At 41.3% G+C, this 17,370-nt stretch overlaps 1 protein-coding gene across 8 annotated transcripts in view; it reads right to left on the bottom strand.

Annotated features, from left to right (window-relative positions):
• Positions 1 to 473: 473 nt before the first annotated feature.
• The window catches only part of rapgef6 (Rap guanine nucleotide exchange factor (GEF) 6), a 138,480-nt gene continuing 121,583 nt past the window's right edge, over positions 474 to 17,370 (bottom strand). For 5 of the 8 annotated variants that reach the window (XM_027273316.1, XM_027273317.1, XM_019272545.2 and 2 more), the window contains 11 exons: positions 15,217 to 15,428; positions 14,551 to 14,674; positions 13,520 to 13,543; positions 11,881 to 12,101; positions 11,102 to 11,275; positions 10,800 to 10,946; positions 10,431 to 10,541; positions 8,549 to 8,816; positions 6,033 to 6,580; positions 4,740 to 5,124; positions 474 to 4,134 (listed from right to left, as the gene is read on the bottom strand). In XM_027273316.1, coding sequence (XP_027129117.1) covers positions 4,742 to 5,124; positions 6,033 to 6,580; positions 8,549 to 8,816; positions 10,431 to 10,541; positions 10,800 to 10,946; positions 11,102 to 11,275; positions 11,881 to 12,101; positions 13,520 to 13,543; positions 14,551 to 14,674; positions 15,217 to 15,428 — 2,212 coding nt within the window. In that variant the 3' untranslated portion in view covers positions 474 to 4,134; positions 4,740 to 4,741. The remainder of the gene's footprint in view (positions 4,135 to 4,739; positions 5,125 to 6,032; positions 6,581 to 8,548; positions 8,817 to 10,430; positions 10,542 to 10,799; positions 10,947 to 11,101; positions 11,276 to 11,880; positions 12,102 to 13,519; positions 13,544 to 14,550; positions 14,675 to 15,216; positions 15,429 to 17,370) is intronic. The other 3 variants (XM_027273314.1, XM_027273313.1, XM_027273315.1) reach the window with 3 other exon arrangements.

Genomic DNA, 17,370 nt, shown 5'->3' with positions numbered 1-17,370 from the left:
ATAGTGTTTTCCAGATTTGTTCAATATAACTGCTTCATAAAACATACAACGGCCATGCTAACAGATCTGTGAGGCCGCACCGCCAACGCTTGCGTGCTAAAATTCGGATGTTTAGCAAGGATAAGGTTTATCATGTTAAATACAAAGTACAGTTGATGTGGATGTCATTAGCTTTGCATATAATTGGTCACAAGCCAAAGCACTGGCCACATTTTGAACCCGATCGTGGAGTCGAGACATTTCTAAAGTCAGTAGGATGCATTATGAAACATTTTCACAACAATCCATCCACTGGTGTTTGAGATATTTCAGTGTGGACCACAGTGGTAGACAGATTTCTGTGAAGAGGTAAAACTATTTTGTATTTAACAATTTTAGTGACTCTAAATTTCCCAAAGAGAGAAAAGGATGAATGCTTTATGAGAGAAGTATTGGTAACCAGGTTATCAAGCAGGCAAAAAGACACAAAATCATTTCTGCTTAACATTTTATTCATTGTCCAAATTCATATCAGTAGACTTGGAGAAATAAAAGGTTTTTTTTCCTTTTTAAACATTCTCTTAAACAAAAATATAACAACTATTTACAATCACTCGTAAAAAATACATAAAAAGCGTACGAGCAAAATCATGTTGTCTTTCTAAAAGACATAAGTTACAATAGCTATGAGAAGTGTGAGACGAAAGCAAACTTAAGCCACAGACCAAGTTAATACCTCTTTGTACAGATTGTGCAGCACACTCACCACATTTAAGCTTATTGTTGTGCATTTCTGCTGTAATGCCAAAAGATGTCTACATAAAACACATTCACATCTCTCTTATTGCATTCCAGATAACATGGCAGGACATGGGACAGGGAGGCTAAATTACAATTTGACAGATATATTCCTCAAGCTGTGAGAGAGGTGAAACTTACCCTCTCTGGTTTTCTGCTGTTAAAAAAACGCCGACATGTTACGTTCACAGTGTCAAGAGCTGCTCACTGCCAGATCCTCCATGAAAACATACCTACTGTATGCAGAGTAGGAGGAGAGGGGGTTTGCTCAATGAAATTTAGCCCTCAAAAGAAAAAAACAAAAAAAAAACATTGTAGCATCATTTCTTGGAGTGCTTATTTAGCTCGTGAGGAATAAAATAACTCTGTGCCGAGAGTTTCATTCTAAAATTCTGTACAAAATTCTTATGGGGAAAAACAAAAACAAATCTTAGCTCTCAATTAAATGTTTGAAAGCAAAACTTCTAAATAAGATCCGTGCCATTTGTAACATCTGCGTCAGCTCCTCTATGCAGCTATTTTCTAAATCATCCATGCAGAAGATTAATACTGATGTATGGTTAAGAATCTGAGGAATACAGTTGTGCAAAAAAAAAAAAAAAAAAGTGGAATTGTCAGTTTCTGACTCTCAGTCTGTTTCAAAGTTTCTACTATTGAGATTATTTTCGAAAAGGAAAAAAAGGGACTAAGGTCACAGTGGATACAGTGGAATCATCAGACGAGTGCAGTGAGGAGAAAGGTTTGAGAGAAAGTCTTGCTGAGTTGACAAGGCTAAGAGAAGGGCAGGGAGACGATACCAGACATGGCATCATGGCAGGGATTGTTGTTCTGTCCAGGTCAAACAGACTGGGATATTATAGCAAACTCCATCCACTCAATCATCCAGTCGGAGTGTGAATGAACTCGCCTTGTGTCATGAAACTGATGGCAAGAGACCCACAAGGGTCCCGCTTCCTGCAGGCAGGAGCAATCAGAGCTGCAAACTAAAAAGGGCTTTTATTGACACTGACTACTGAGCCTTGCTTTATGTGCTGTGAGCCCAGACTGCATCAAAATGGGATTTAAAAAAAATAAAAAATCGATGTTGATCCCAACCTCGCAAATATGATTCCACAAAATACACACATACACATACACACACACACACACAGTCATATCCCAAAACACAGCAGCAATTACAACTATAGACAGAGCAGAAATGGCACCAACAATAGAGTGTCAGGGGAGAAAACAAGTCATGAACAACAACAAGAACTAATTCCTTAAAAGACTCCTGCCCACAGACAGAAACTGGGCAATCACAACCTTGGATTATTTCTTATAACAAAATATTCAAAAATAGCCTTTATAGAGGACTCTCTTCTTTCATCTATACATTAATTTATGGCAAAGAAACAACAAAAATATATATGTATAAATTCATATATATGCCATGTATATATTAGCATTAATCATTTCAAGTCTTTGTGTGGCAAAACAATAACGAAAGAAGCGTCACAGAGCGCGAGACAGAAAGTAGAAGAGAAGAACGTCTAATTCCAGTTACACCCCTGCTGCACTGCAGACAAAACACAATTAGAAACAAGTTTCCTGTTCCAAAACGTTACTCAGAATGTACAAATTTGCTTCCGTTTTTCAGTACAAATAAACTATTTTCAAGCAAATCCTTTAAATATTCTACAAAATGTACTATGAACATGGAATGGAGATGCAAGCCAGGCATTAAAATGATCTGTTGATTTGTTTTGTTGCTTGTTCTTTTTTTTAAATAAGAAACAAAAACCAATATAGAGGTACACTATGAGCACATAGTCAGAGTTTATGCTGCATCTCATATTCCTGCTGCGTTATGAACAAATTTACAAGGTCAAATGAACCTGGAGAATTATACTTTAACATTACAGCTTGTAATTCAATAGACAACTAGGCTAATAAACACTGTAAACAAAATGTGTAAGCATCGGTGTAAACACTGTCTTTTGTTTTTTCACACACAAACTAAGGTTTGGTGTGTGTGTTTGTGTGTGTCTTTGTGTGTATGCATGCACGTGGTGCGATCACACAGTGCTAATTCATCGTTTTATTATAGCTGCTGCTGCAATAGAATAATGACGCACGCTTTACTCTACAGGAAGCAGTAAGGCATTTGTTCTTCAGCTCATTAAAAACGAGTTATAATACAGTTTTTTATAGAACATCCAGGAGGCAGCATGCCGCTAAAGTACCTCGCGTCAGACTGAACGAGCAATAAGAGAGGTGGCTGGGGTGGCGGGGAGCGCGACATGAAGAACTGCCTGAGAGATGATAGAAGTCTTTTTTTTTTTTCTTTCTTTCTTTCTCCAAGTCCAATAAGTGGTAAACACAAACCGACGTGCTCTCTGTTAGTTCAGGTTTAATCTCTCTTTTTGAAAGAATGAATGTCGAGGGGCTCAGTCAAAAGTGTAAATATTGGGATTAATTAAGTTGGTTTTGTAGCTTTTTGTGTGTGGATTTGGTTTGTTTGTGTGTAAACTGATGTTATTTATGTAAGTTTACATCATCAGTGCCAAGGTTTGATAGAGGCCCTTGAACACCCCTAAAAAAAATCTCATTATTTGTTTTTTTTCTTGTCTTATTTATCTACATTCATCTTCTTTTGAGCTGACAGCAAACAAATGTACAAAAAAATCCCCACAAGCAAATGTTCCCTGTAATAATTACACTACAGCTTTCTATCCCTTTGTCTGCTCCTTCTCACTGTTCTCACATAAAAACGTTGCAAAGCTCAAAGATGCAAATGAAAAGAAGAAAAAAAAAAATCAATTTAAAAAACAAAAACAAATCACTGTACATGTTAAGACTGTAAAAAACAATGTGAAACACCTTTAGACGAGAGAGCTTGGAGCGCAAAATGGAGGTACATGGTGGTCTGTTTCCAAGGAGGCCGACTTCTTCTAATGAGACGTTGTTACTTTCCTTCTTTTATTCGTCCTTTTTTTAAATGTCCATCTACCGTGATGTGACCCCGTCACACCGACCTTCCTCTGAGTTTTTAAAAAGTTATCTAAAATCTTTCTTTTCTTCTTTGTTTTTGTGAAATGGATTTAAAAAGAGATGATTGTACAAGTCCTGGGATGTGGAGAGAGGTCACATGACCCACTCCTCCTGGTCCACAGGTGCGTCATGGTCCGTGGTGATGTCACACAGATTTGTGGACGGGTGTTGGAGAATGTGCTCTGATACGTGGTGACTGCAGGCTGCTAGCTTAGTCCAAAGCCTGATCAACACGACTTGGTCCGTGTGACAGAAGATGTGTGTGTGTGTGTGTGTGTGTGTGTGTGTGACATCACCGTCTTCACACCGCAGACACTTGTTCATCTGGAAAAGAAAAGAGAAAATGATGTTTAGCAGGATCTCATATCTCACAGGGTTTCTGTAGGTTCACAAAGTTTCATTTTTCTTTTCAAGACCTGCTGATATCTCTTCTGAGACCCTGTGTAAACATATGTTTATGTGTTGAAGGAGACCAATCTAACAATCGAGACACAAAGCTGGCAAACAGCTCATTTTCAACTCAAAGCATTGAAGCATTAATCATGCTGGTATTTGTGTTTACTTCGTGTTACTTCTTCCAATTCCCACCAAAAGATGTAAGAAGTAAAGCAGTTTAATCCAATTTTCAACCAGTTTATGTCTCCAATGCGCTTTAAAGCTTCTTGCCGCCCCATTTACTACTCCATTTTACAGTAATTCTCTTGTGATGAGCCCAGCTCAGAAAATCTTCCTCAGACAGAAAGTGAAGAGAAAAATTGGGCATTTCCTTTAAGAATGTGCAAAAAGAAAAATGACTTCATTGTAAATGTTATTTTTTCAGTTTTTTTGCGCCATTTTGTAAGTTTGTGGTCATTCCCAAAACATTAGTAACATTATGGTCCTGTATATTGTAAGTGATAGTATTGTGGGACATGCATTGTGCTTTTCACCATCATTTCACCATCCTGGGGGACGTACCATCCTCACTGTCAGCGAGCTCTTGTGGTGGGAGGCAGATGCTGGGCGGTCTGGAGTGGCCCTGCGTGGAGCCAGCCGTCCGGGCCTCTGGGTGGTGGAGGTGATGGTTAGCAGCCAGCCTCCGTGCCTCAGCCAGATTGCTAGCGGCTCCAGGGCTCTGCAGGAGTTTGCTCCTCTGCAGGGCCACGCTGTAGTCTGGAGGTTTGAGGTGAGGAGGCCTGGGAAGGAGACCTCCTGGCACACCTACTACTCCGTCTGTGAGGACGAGATCCCCCAGAGCCAGACCCTGGTAGCCTGGAGGGGTGGGAGGGGGAGCTCGGTAACGCTCATCCTTGGCGGGGGAGGTGACACAGTACACTGGATGGAGGTGTGGATCAAAAGAAAGGAGGGGGTGGAGCGAAGGAGGCAGGGAGTGACGGGGGTGAAAAAGTAATCGGAAAAAGAAGGTGCAGGAGGGGAGTTGTGCGAGGGGGGGGGGGGCAAAAGAAAATAATGGAAAAATTAAAATCAATGTGATGTTTCACAAACACTACACAACTATACATGCACCAAAACGTGTCAAAATCAAAAGGAAAATATACAACCAATGAGATGGATGAACAGCTGCAACTAATGATCACTTTCATTGTTAAATAATCAGTCAGTTATTGACCAGATGAATCGATTAATCGTTAATATTCTATAATTTGCCCGAAGTTCAAAGTGATGTGCTTGTCTGAGCAGTCCAAAATATAATTTCATTCAGAAACGGGCAAATTCAACTTAAACGATTGATCGATTATCAAAACCTTTCAGTTCAATGTCTATTGATCCATTTGTATATATCAAATCGACCAGTTGTTTCGGCTGTGGACATGCTGTCTTAACTCCTCTTCCACTACTCTAAACAAGTTTTTGTTATCGCCGTAAAAATATCAAGCTGCGAAGTCTCATAGTTTACAATGAAACTAGAGCGGGAGGTCCAAAAGACAAATTTATATTCTTCTGATGAGGATGCTCTATAATTCCTGTCAGCGACAAGAAATAGATCTGTTTGGGATCTTCGCCCAAGACTGAAGAAATGCAGCGTTTGCCAGATGTTCACTAAACCGTAACAGCAAGTCAAGCAACAGAAAGCTGCAGTATTTCACCTAAAACAGTGTGACTGTGTAAAAGGGAAAACTATGTTTTACTGTAACTATCCAGACAACCACACACGTAGCGACAGAGCTGATCACTGTCACATTGTGTTTACAGGGAATCAAACTCGCAACCTGAGCCCTCACCTATCAGGCCCTTCTCTGTGCTTGACGTCACCGTTTTGTAGACAGGGTCTGTGCTTTGCCCTCCTTCCTCGTTGGTTGGCGAGGAGGGGTGCTCCGAGGTGTTTCGCCTCTTTATCGTCCCATAATTCCCCTCGTAGGTGTCCGACAGCGAGCTGGAAGACGCCCAGCTCTGCCGCGACTGATTGGACAGATCTGAGCTGGAGTTTCTGGAGTGGTGCTTGGCGGCATCCTCATTCGCCCACGTGTGAGCGGCAGCCTCGACCTCTGCTATCGGCCCGGTTAGCTGTGTGTGCTTGAAGGCGCCCAGGTGTGTGTGTGGGAGGGACAGTGGATGCCCGTGGATGCCGTGGTCCCAGGGCCGGCAGGAGGAGGTGGGCAGGCTCTGGAAGGAGTCGTGGGAGTTGGAGGAGCAGGACGTCCAGCTGCCGCGGCCGCTGTCGGCCACAGAGTCCACAGAGGTGTGATCTGGGGTCAGCTCCTCTGTGGAGGTGGAGGAGGTGAAGGTAGAGGCTCGTGCTACGTATCCTCGAGCCAATGACAAGGAACTACTGTAGATAAAAAAAGAAGGAGTAAAATAATTAACAGGTGATTTTTTACTGTCAGGTAAAACCTAGAATGAGTCAGAATGAATGTGGAGGATTCAAAGACACATTCACGCAGATGAACTGAAAAGCTGGATACTATCAGACTCATGTTTAGAAGGAGCTTGATAACCAGGATTCTCCTCTTCCATATTTTCAATATGATTCAAAAGCGATGAAAGAAGACTCAAACCAGCACAGTAGAGTATGTAAACTCATTAAGATACAATAAATTTAGTGTGAGAGTGAGGAGCATGAGGCGAAGCCTAAAACTGTAAAAGAAAGAAACCGAGAGACAGAAAGTGAAAAGTTTTAGCAAAATGTCAAGTGGAGGAAAGTCATCCTGAAATGAACCGTGAGGGAGAGGCAGGGAGATGAGGGCAAAGGAGGAGGTTCAGTAATTAGACAAAGTTGCTGGCTGGAGGACAAGCGGGTCAGAGTCAAAACAACAAAAATGAAGACAAATGGAAATACAAAACACACATAATCCCTATTACCTCAACACAATCTTCAACTTTCTACGGATTTTCTGAATGTGTTTTGTTTGACCTGTAAATTATGCTCAGCCATTAACATTTATACCTCATCTGCTGACAAAATTAACAAAACAAACATTTGACAGTATTCCCTGCATGACAGATCACTATGTCTGGCTTATTAAAAAAAAAAAAAAAACTTTTTAAAAGTTTTTCTCCTCAGCTGCTTTTCATAAAGCGGCAGTTTGAATCACTGACACGGTTTTACTGGACAAACAAGCCACTCAATGAAACAGAGCCATATTTCATAAAACGGTCCGGTGTTATACGGCAAGGCTGCTGAGGTAATATAATATCAGGCAAGCAGACAGATTATTGCGTCCGGCGATATTTTATAGTCTCCACTTTGTGAGGCAGAATGGCCTGATCATGGAGGGAACAATAAACAAACAGCAGACGATAAAAAAAGCTGTGCTGTTTACTCGAGCAGATTAAAAAGCTGCCTGCGTGAAAGCGATACGTTGCGAGGGGAGAAAAGGAGGAGAGAGGAGATGGCAGTAAACGTGGGACGCTAATAAAAACCTGATGGGTTTTACAACTTCCTGTTCACCGAGTTTTAACGAGGAAAAGACATAATAGGAACCCAGCTGGGAGAGGAAACGGAGGAACGGCTTGAGGTAGCACATCGTGTACATGTGATGCATTTTGGCTCATGTTAGCCATTAAGAAAGGTTTCTGATGATTATGTGTGTGAGTGCATCCCGGTGGTTTGAGGCTTGAGTCATGGCTAGATAAAAACAAAAAAACAAAAGAAAAACAACAACATATGTTTTAATACCAATAGATTTTTCTACAAGGTATGGGTATGATATATTAACAGGAATTTCAATAAACAAAGTAAAAGGATATAAAGTCTAGAAGATTGAAAAGAATCTCTGTCTTGATAGTTTAGCCCTGGTGTATTATTTTTAATCCATCCAAGTTGCATATGTTTGTGATTTTTCCATCACCACCCCAGTAATAATCACTGAAACAATTACCAATGGTTTTTCAGTGGACTTGCAGGTCGTCTTGTAATTTCATGTCAGGGGTTAGGTGAGGATTATCCTAAGAATGAGGTCATGCTGTACAGACTGCATTTAAAAGCTGGCTGAGATGCCTTTACAGTGTGAGCTTGATCTGATACAGGCTGAATTATCTCACTTCATTTGCAGAAGTTTTAATTCTTTAAAGACAATATGCTATGAATATGAAACCAACTGGTTTGTCAGTGTGTTCACATGGACTGATAATAAAAAAACAAAACAGTTAACTCAGAGATTTCTGGTTACAGGCAGGCAGTTTGGTTATTTTAGATGTTTGCATCCTGAGCCGACAGTGCAGTGAGGGTTGCTGCTCTCTTTTCAACCAAAATCAATCAACCTAGCCACATTAGATAAACCGAACTGAAGTTAATCACCTTGTGCTCGGCTGGCTGTAATCAGCATTTAGGTGTGCATGCATTGCTGGTGTGCTCTCAGCAACCGCAATGGGTGTTGTGGTAGTAGTTGTAGTAGCACTAGCAGCAGTAGTAGTAGTAGTACAGGTCCTGTTGCTGCTATTACACCTGTCGTCAGGCCCGGGAGCCGGCACGGAGTCAACTGAACAGATACTGGAGCGGGAGGAGATCTCGCTGTGACTCGAGTCCGACAGGTTGTCTGCTTTACCAGCTGGAAGGAGGGTGTAACCTAGATAGAGGACAGGCGAGAGAAACATTAAGGTCATTTGCATTTTAGGATGAAGTAATAAATACAGATTATAATAGTGAAGAAGCAAAGGATGGGGCAGGGATGGAAAGTGAAAAGGGACAGATGCAACGATGGAATGGTGAAGTTAATGTTCCCTTTTTAATAGAAAAACGACAACACCGTTAACAAACCATAACACTTATCATTGTCATACAAGGCTTATACACTCCAGCAGATGGTTTGAGAAACCGTGAGGCTGTGAAGGTATGACCGCTGTGAAGTGTGAATTTAAACACCAACAAAGAAAAATGACTGTAAAGGACACTGTTGGGGGTCACGGTTTAAAGTTCATATTTAAAAAACCTGCTGAATCAAATCTCTTCTGACCGCAGGGAAACTACACGAACATGGCAATAAAATACTGCATGCCACAGAACCAACAAAAGGTACATACCAAAACTTGAGAAGTTTTGATAGGAATGATATTTTCTTTTGAAAATGGATTCTAAAAATGGGATCTCAGAAGACGAATGTCTCACAGTAACAAAATATCCTTCATTTTGGGATTAAAATGTCAAGGTGAATACGCTTACTGCTTTGACAATGACATATTTTGTGACATTTGGCTGTTTGTTGACAATGCAAAACTGAAAAATTCATTCATTATTCCCCCGAACAAAGAAATGTTGAAAGAACACAGAACAAACTGAAATGATTTTCCATTTGTCGTTACTGACAAAAACAAGATCAATTTTTTCTTATCTGCTTCCAGTGTTGGCTGAGGAAACTCTTTCTCATGTCACCTTTCTATCACTCTCTCTCTCTCTTTGTTTGTTTTTGTGCTTTAGGCATCACTCTTCTTCTTCTATCTTTTGTGATAGATGCTACGCGTAACTGATCACAACCTCTTACAAACATTTTCTTGTAAACACTACTAACTTCATTTTTTCCTTCAATTTTATCTCAAATTCACTGTCTTTACTCAGCATATAATTGGATGCATGAGTCCTCTCTGTCAGACAGTCTTTCTCCTGGTGTGTCTGTCCCTGCAGAGCCAAAGGAATGGGTTTGGGCTGACCGACCTCTTGGCTCTCTGCTCTGCCTGTCCTTGTTTCTCATCCTGGGGCGAGGAGGGCACAACCTCCTCCTCATTCTGATGCAGCCTGACTGCAATCGGTCTCTCCCTCGACTGACTCCTTTCTCTCAGTATCCTGAATGGTGACATCAACCTCGTCCTGATGTGGGACTCTGGGGGTTTGGGTCTCATTAACTGGGGCTGGGAGAGAGGTGATGGAGTCATGGGTCCCAACCCTGGTAGACTGGGAGTAGACCCAGCTAGGACCGTGGGATGCACCCCATATATATCTGTCCTGTCTGCTCGTGCCCTCTGCAGCATTAGCCCTGAATCTGCCCCTGTAGCCTGGTTGTTCTGCTGCCTGGATCTCCCTCTCTTTTGCTCTGAAGAAAACAAGTGTCTCTGAACTGCCCCTGTCTGTTCCTCTTTATCGTTTTCCACTTCACTTCCTTTCTCCTCCTCTGTCTCTCTCTCCCTGCTCCTCTCTCGGCTGTGCTGCCTGGTCATCAGTAGGATCCTCTTGTGGAGGAGGGCCCCACCTATGCCGTAGCTGCGGGGGCCGGCCTTTGTGCTGGCGTCGCTTGTCAGTGACGACGAAGATCCCGACAAGTTCATCTGGCTGGAGTTCTGGGACTTGGCCACACCTCCAACTGTAAAGGGGGAAGGAAAGGTGAGTGATGGAGATTCAAGACAAAGCAACCATCTCAGTTATGATTTAAAGAGAAAACATGTAGAAATGCATCAGAAATAAAGCGATATTTGGCACTATCCTTAAAGTTTTCAAGGAAGGAAAAAACTAATTAACCAAGTTGACATGACTAAATCTACTTGAGGCCTCCGCTTCACCTAGTGTAACCTTTCACACATAAAAGCATACAGAGAGAAAAACACAGTTTTTTGTAGCACACCTTTACGCGGGGAGCCCTGTGGCGACACTGTGGGGCTGGAGTGCAGTGAGGAGATGGTGGAGACGGTGTCATCAGATGGTCTCTTGGTGCTCCACTCTTCTGAGGAGTTCACTGGAGGTTTTTTCACCACCTGGGGAGAGTTGGCGTCTGAATAAGAAAAAGAAAAGAAAAAAGGTTAATTTTCACAGGAGGCTGAAATGTACAGCAAGTTTTCTTCCTCTCAGGTTGGGAGATGGGATTATTAAAATGAAACTCTAAATACGAGAAGTGAAGCATATATAGTACAATGCAGGTGTACTAACTAGGTGTGCCTATGTCCTTGGCAGTGCTCTTCTTTCGTAGAGGGTTCAGTGGGACCTGGACCTGAAGGACTTGTGACACTCTGTTTTGTGGTTTCCCCGAGGGCAGAGCCGACCGCAGAGACACTGGAGACATGTCCGACTTGGTGGATCGTCTCTCACTCAAGTTCTTCGACACTACAACCACAAAAAGAAGACAGCCATTGAGTAACGTCCTTCCGTTTATACATTTTCTCTCAAGTGGATACATATTGTTTCTAACAAATAATACTAAAATATAATAAAGGACACTAATAAATCTGTTGAAGCTGAATTCAATAATATTCATACTATAGTGGTCATGTTTTGTTTTACAGAGGTTTTAAATGATACAATAGATGTGCATAGATCGATCAATTAATTTCTATTCTTTACTGCAGGACATCAACAAGTACACTAGGTGGCAGTGCAAGCCATTACTACAAATGGAAACTGTATACAGTAAAGTATATACTGTCACATCAGTCATCAGCCAGCGAGATCTTTTGATTTAGATAGATAGATAGATAGATAGATAGATAGATAGATAGATAGATTTTTTTTCCAGCATCTAATTTCTAACAGAAATAAACAGATATATTTAATTTACTTTTTACTGTTATTCTTTTATATACCAGGAAGGATGCAGATCTATAGTCTACTGACATAGAAATATATATTTCTGACTCATACTACAGAATAATATCTAAACATTTGAGGTACCGATGAAAGAGTAAAGTAGTTTTAGTTTCTGTGGTACTCACAGGTGCTGTAGGACGGCTCACACTGCAGGGACATAATTTGGTGTTTCTCCTCGTCCGTCTCCACAGTCAGGTTGGACAGGTACTGCTTCACCTTTCTGGCCATCTGAGCGTCTTCATACAGCTTCTTGGCGTTGAGAAGCGAGCTGCGACGTACTCGCTTCTTATGGGCGCCGCCCTGCACATCCAGCATGTTGGAGTTGGTGCTACCCTGACTCAAAGACCTAATGAGGGAGGAGTGAGCGGGAGAAGGAGGAGGGGAGGAAGGGAAATGAAGGAGAATATTGAGGAAAGGCAAGAAGTGGGACAAAGTAAACAGAGGGGACGTGGATTGAATTTAAAGATGTGGGAGAAACGGATAAAGTGTTGATGGATGAGCAGAAGATGAAGGGTGGAGAAAGATGAGGCCGAAGAGAACAGAGAGAGATAAATGAAGAAGACAGGAACAGGAGAAATGCACATGAGAGTATTAAGACAGAAATCATAGAGATTGAAAGGGGGGAAGGAAAGAATAGTAAACAACAATCAGTCAAATCACCAATAAAACAGATACAGCTACTTTCTTATCAAACACCTCCTGTACTATAAAATCTGTACATCTGCCTTTGTGTGGGAGCATAGCATTTTAAAACAGGACCATGCAACTGGGAGGGAGGCAGCTCTCGCTCGTGTGCCATGCTATAACAGTACAGAAGAGCAGAACATTCTGTAAGATGGAGGCAAAAAGGATTAGGAAACAAAAGATGCACAAGATTCGATATGGGGAATATTATGCCGGGGTGAGGATATGCACAAACACTAAACCTGAGTCAAATAGTATCTGTTGGATATTTCTAATGCTTTGTTTGTCACACAGTGATTTCAGCTGAGCTTCAAAGTTCATTCTTGACCTTGTAAACAGCAGCTGATGACGCAATACCATCAAAAGAGCCATTTAATAACTGCTCTGGAGCTTATCGATTGCATCACTTTTATGAGAAGCAGATTTTTTGGTCCTTGAACCTCAGACTTTGAGCCAACGTGGAAGAAATCCTCCAAGTGCTCATAGAATTATGGAAACTTAATCCTCTACATCTGCTGATGGAGATCATGTGATATGATCAAAAGCTCTTCGTACCAAATTTGACCTTGAGGTGAGATTGTTTGAATCTAATATTTATTATTATATCATGCAGTCACATGCGGCTTCTCTGGGACTTGTAGACTGTCTTGTCTGTAAAGTTGTCTTATGTTCGCTTTTATTTAATGAAACTGTGTATGTGTATATGACATGAAATTTGAACTTGAATTTACAGTAAATGCCACAAATCAGAAATTTCAGACAATTTTCAAGACTACCTACTTATCACTATGTGAATATGTTTAGAGCAACACTAAGTATTATTTCGAGCTACTAGATGACTCAAACATACAATCTCATGAACAAACAATTAATGGGTCAATGATGGACTTCAGAATGGTTCAGGTGAATGGACACTGTAAATGGAAGGGTTAATCACACACACAAGCACAGGCACATATGTACAGTCAGGTAAAGTAAGGGAGGGACATGCAGAGCTTTTGGTGATGGGGATGCAGGGTGGATTGAATTTATGCTGGTCCAGACTGAAACAGGATGAAACCAGTACAGGGACAAACTTACCCTAAACTCTTCCACCTCTTCTTCCTGCAAGCAAGAGGCGTGAAGATTGAAGCGTGACTTAAAGACAAGTTCAGGGGTCGGGAGTGGACAAGACTATGTTGAGGTCATGCCACAACAAACAAACAGGAAATGATTGGCGATGGGACGACACCAGACATATGACATCTCCCCATATCAACCTGAGAAATGCGTGTAATGGTCTTCAGCATCACGCACTCATGAAAACAGGTCGCTGTGTCACCTTTCGGGGTCTTTGAAAAGCTTTTTGTCATACATGATATGATGCTGAAACAAGATAGAAGTCTAAAATAAAAACACATCTTGAGCTTGTAGTATGAAGGGAGGGCCTGCAGGGGGCAGTCATGCACTGCAGCAGTGACAGGTAAACACGCACACAAACCGAGTGATACCAACTACACACTGTGGTTGGCATCAATTCTACCTCACTTCCAGCCGATCCATGTCTTGTGTCCTTGTGCCGTTACATTCCAGCAGAGGAATGCAATCAAACCAACAAGAGCCATGAAGTGGACAGGAAGTGGTTGGGAATGGATCGAACCAAAACTCCAGTGTGTGCCTGATCCAACTGGTGATGGTTTCAGGTTTGCTGATGCAGGTAAGGAGTGTGGTGGTTCCCTTTTTGCACTGTATTAAACCTGTAATCTACCTCGCTACACTGGGCTCTTTCTGAGACGTGGCTGTCTTGCTACAGAGTCAGTTTCAAAAATACACTTGGAAGGAAGTTGATGATTTGCAGTCACTTACTAAACATATCTGATGACAGTAAAAGTAATTGCGAACTGTTCATTGGGTTCTGAGCCACCAAATTCACCTCAGGCACCCTTTCCTCTGAAGTTTAGTAGAGAAAATCTTTGCATGTGACACTTTTTTGATACAGCTAATTAAGCTCATTAAAACTTTATGTAGAGATTTTAAGTGACTTGTATCTGTGAAACTGGCTCCGGCGGCATCATCATATTGAAAATAAAACGTTTTGTGGACTCTTTAAAAAAAACAAAAAAACAACCAACCTCTGTCTGAACATGAGGGCAGGGTCCATGTTAGCTGAAGTCAATCGCACCACGTGTCGGATCTCCTTGGCGATCATCCTCAGCTTCTCAAAGTTCACAAGACCGTCTACACTGGAGTCATTGCCTGCAGGGACAAACACAATACAAAACACACACACACACACACACACACACACACAAATGCATGCACAAACAGTGAGTGTGAAGTCAGCTGTCAAAATTATAAAGCAGATTAATGATTCATATTTTGGGAGATTTGCAAGATCTCAAACAATATTTCTAAGTCAAATCTTCAAAGTAAAAATCTCTGTTCTGATCTTATTCTTGTCATTTTTCTAGGAGATCAAAGTGGTTTCTGTCTTTCATATTGGGTCATACTGGGTCACATTGTACAACTTGTGTAAGTTTCTAAAAAAGAAACTTTTTTTGTTTGTTTTCCCAATTCAGAACTTAGCATTTAAGAGAAAACCTAATGAGAAGTCAGTTTGGGTATTTCTGACCTGACTCAGTGCGACCTTAAAAAAGAAAATGGGGAAGTTCTGTGTAAGACTGAAATTGACCTTCCGTACAACACAGAGGAAGTAGAGGACATCAAACTGTACAGAATTACATGTCTTATGTCAGTTAAAGGAAACCGGCACATATTTCCTCCGCAAAGCCATCTACCTTCATGTAAGAAGGTGAGATCCTTCTTGACCACTGGGAACAGTGGGATGATGGGTGGTTGCATGCTCTGGCTGCTCAGGATGTTGCGGTACTTGGCCATATTCCTGGAGGGGTCGAAGACGTCCTGCAGGTCTCCAAACAGCTTCTCGTACTTACTGGGCAATTTCTCCCACGAGCTCCGCAGCCGAGCCACCGGTGCCAAGTTCAGGCCGCTATGGGAGGGAAGAAAGAGGTGCAAGGGGATGGAAGGAGGGGAGGCAGAGATAAATAGGTTAGGGTGGGAAGAAGGGAGGGGAAGGATAGAGAGAGAGAAACGAGGAAGCAGCGAAGGGAAAGGAGGGTGGAGGAGAAAGAAGAGAGGAGTTTAGTTTTAGTGTTTGATACATACATCCCAATCTAAACCCCATTAATAATAAGCACTTTACAAGCTAACTATCTTCAGTTAGCGAGGTCCCCATGTTCCAGAGCAGGAGACCCCTTGAGGCAAAGTCATCTCTGAGCAGACTCATTTAGACAGCTGATAATTATGACCGGCACAGCATGTATTTCTGCTCCCTTCTTTCATTATCTTTTCAGTTTTTCTTTCGCCCAACTGTCCATCCCTCTTCAACCATTAGTACCATCTTTCTGTGTTTCCCAGACTTTTTCTGCTGGTAGGTGTATTTTTTTTTTCATAAGTAATCACATCTACAAATTTCCCCTTATTTTTTAAACACCTCACTGAATGCACAAATAATCCGCTGTCTCCTGCATCAGTCACATTAATAAAGGCGCTCTTTATTCCAGGAGAAATGAACGCGTCCACAATTAAACAAGATGGGAGACTTACTCACACAGCAGCAATGCAGTCTGATATCAGGCAGGTTATGCATCAGAGAACCATATGTGCAAAGACCTCCTGCTCCGAGGAGGTGTGTAAAGGGACATGGAGGTCACCAACTTGTGTTTTACAGCAGTGAGCAAAAGATCCCCATATTGCTGAGCTACTTAAACTGTGAGCCCAGATCTAAAGTAGACTCTGTACCTCTGACCCAACAAGAGGACAGCTAATTAATCTAATTAATCAAAATATCTACAATGATAGTTATTGCAGGATCTTCATGCATATGCTTATACTTAAGTGTATGCTGCAGGTACACTGCAGACAATCTCCTCTTTGACTATTTTATACTGTAGATTGAAGAGCCCACTGCAAAACAAACGTGTCTAAACAACCTATTATCCAGGTCGGGCTACAGAGAGAATATGACGTGTTGTTTTTGAATAATTACTCTCGGGACTGGGACACTGTAGCAGCAGCAGTAAATGAGCAACCATGGAGCAAGAAGTACGAGCAGTTGAGTAGCATCGTCTCCAGATCCCATTGATGCAGTCTGGCAATGAAGCCACAATGATACTACTTTATGTATAAAACAATGGTTCAGCTTAATTATAGTCAGAATGCACAATAGAAACTTAATAGCTCTGCTTTTATTAAAAGGCTCCATAGGGTTCATTAACATCTTTTATTAATGTTTGCATTAGTTTCCAATTACACCATTTCTTATGTGTCGCTCTTTTTTAATATAATGTTTAATTCTTGGAGGGAAAAAAAGTTTTTTGAGAGTTCTTCAACATATAATTTGTAAAACAATATATAATCTACTCACAGTCCAAGGTAATCTGTCCAAACATATACTTGAAAAGGACCCAGAAATCTGCTTGTAGATTTGATATTGCCCAAGACTGAGAGGACATGACTGTATATGACTGTGTAAAATCGTATCGTAAATTGTTTTTTTCAGACAAACACATATAGGCAAACAGAAGTGGTCCTAAAACAATTAAACGCTGAACTGCAGTTTTATCCAATCGTGAGGTAATTAGAAGGGCAAACATAATATATATGTATTTTATTCTATTATTTTTCAATTACCATTTATTTAATTTTTGCACTTTTTGTTTTGTAATGTGCCATAATAGTAAGTTATTATTACTTAAAATGCTTTCACACTCACAACTGCCTATTCAGACACAAACACACTTGCCCATGAATAAACATATGTGCATATATTGGTGGGTTCAAACATCAAGTTCAAGTTCACCGCTAAAACACACTACCAGCACTACCATTCCTCCTCTCATGTGGATTTTACCCCCTTTAACAGGGGCACA

The sequence above is a fragment of the Larimichthys crocea genome, chromosome XXII (genome assembly GCF_000972845.2).
Source record: "Larimichthys crocea isolate SSNF chromosome XXII, L_crocea_2.0, whole genome shotgun sequence".
Lineage (NCBI taxonomy): Eukaryota > Metazoa > Chordata > Actinopteri > Sciaenidae > Larimichthys > Larimichthys crocea.
This window is presented reverse-complemented; position numbering and strand designations above follow the sequence as displayed.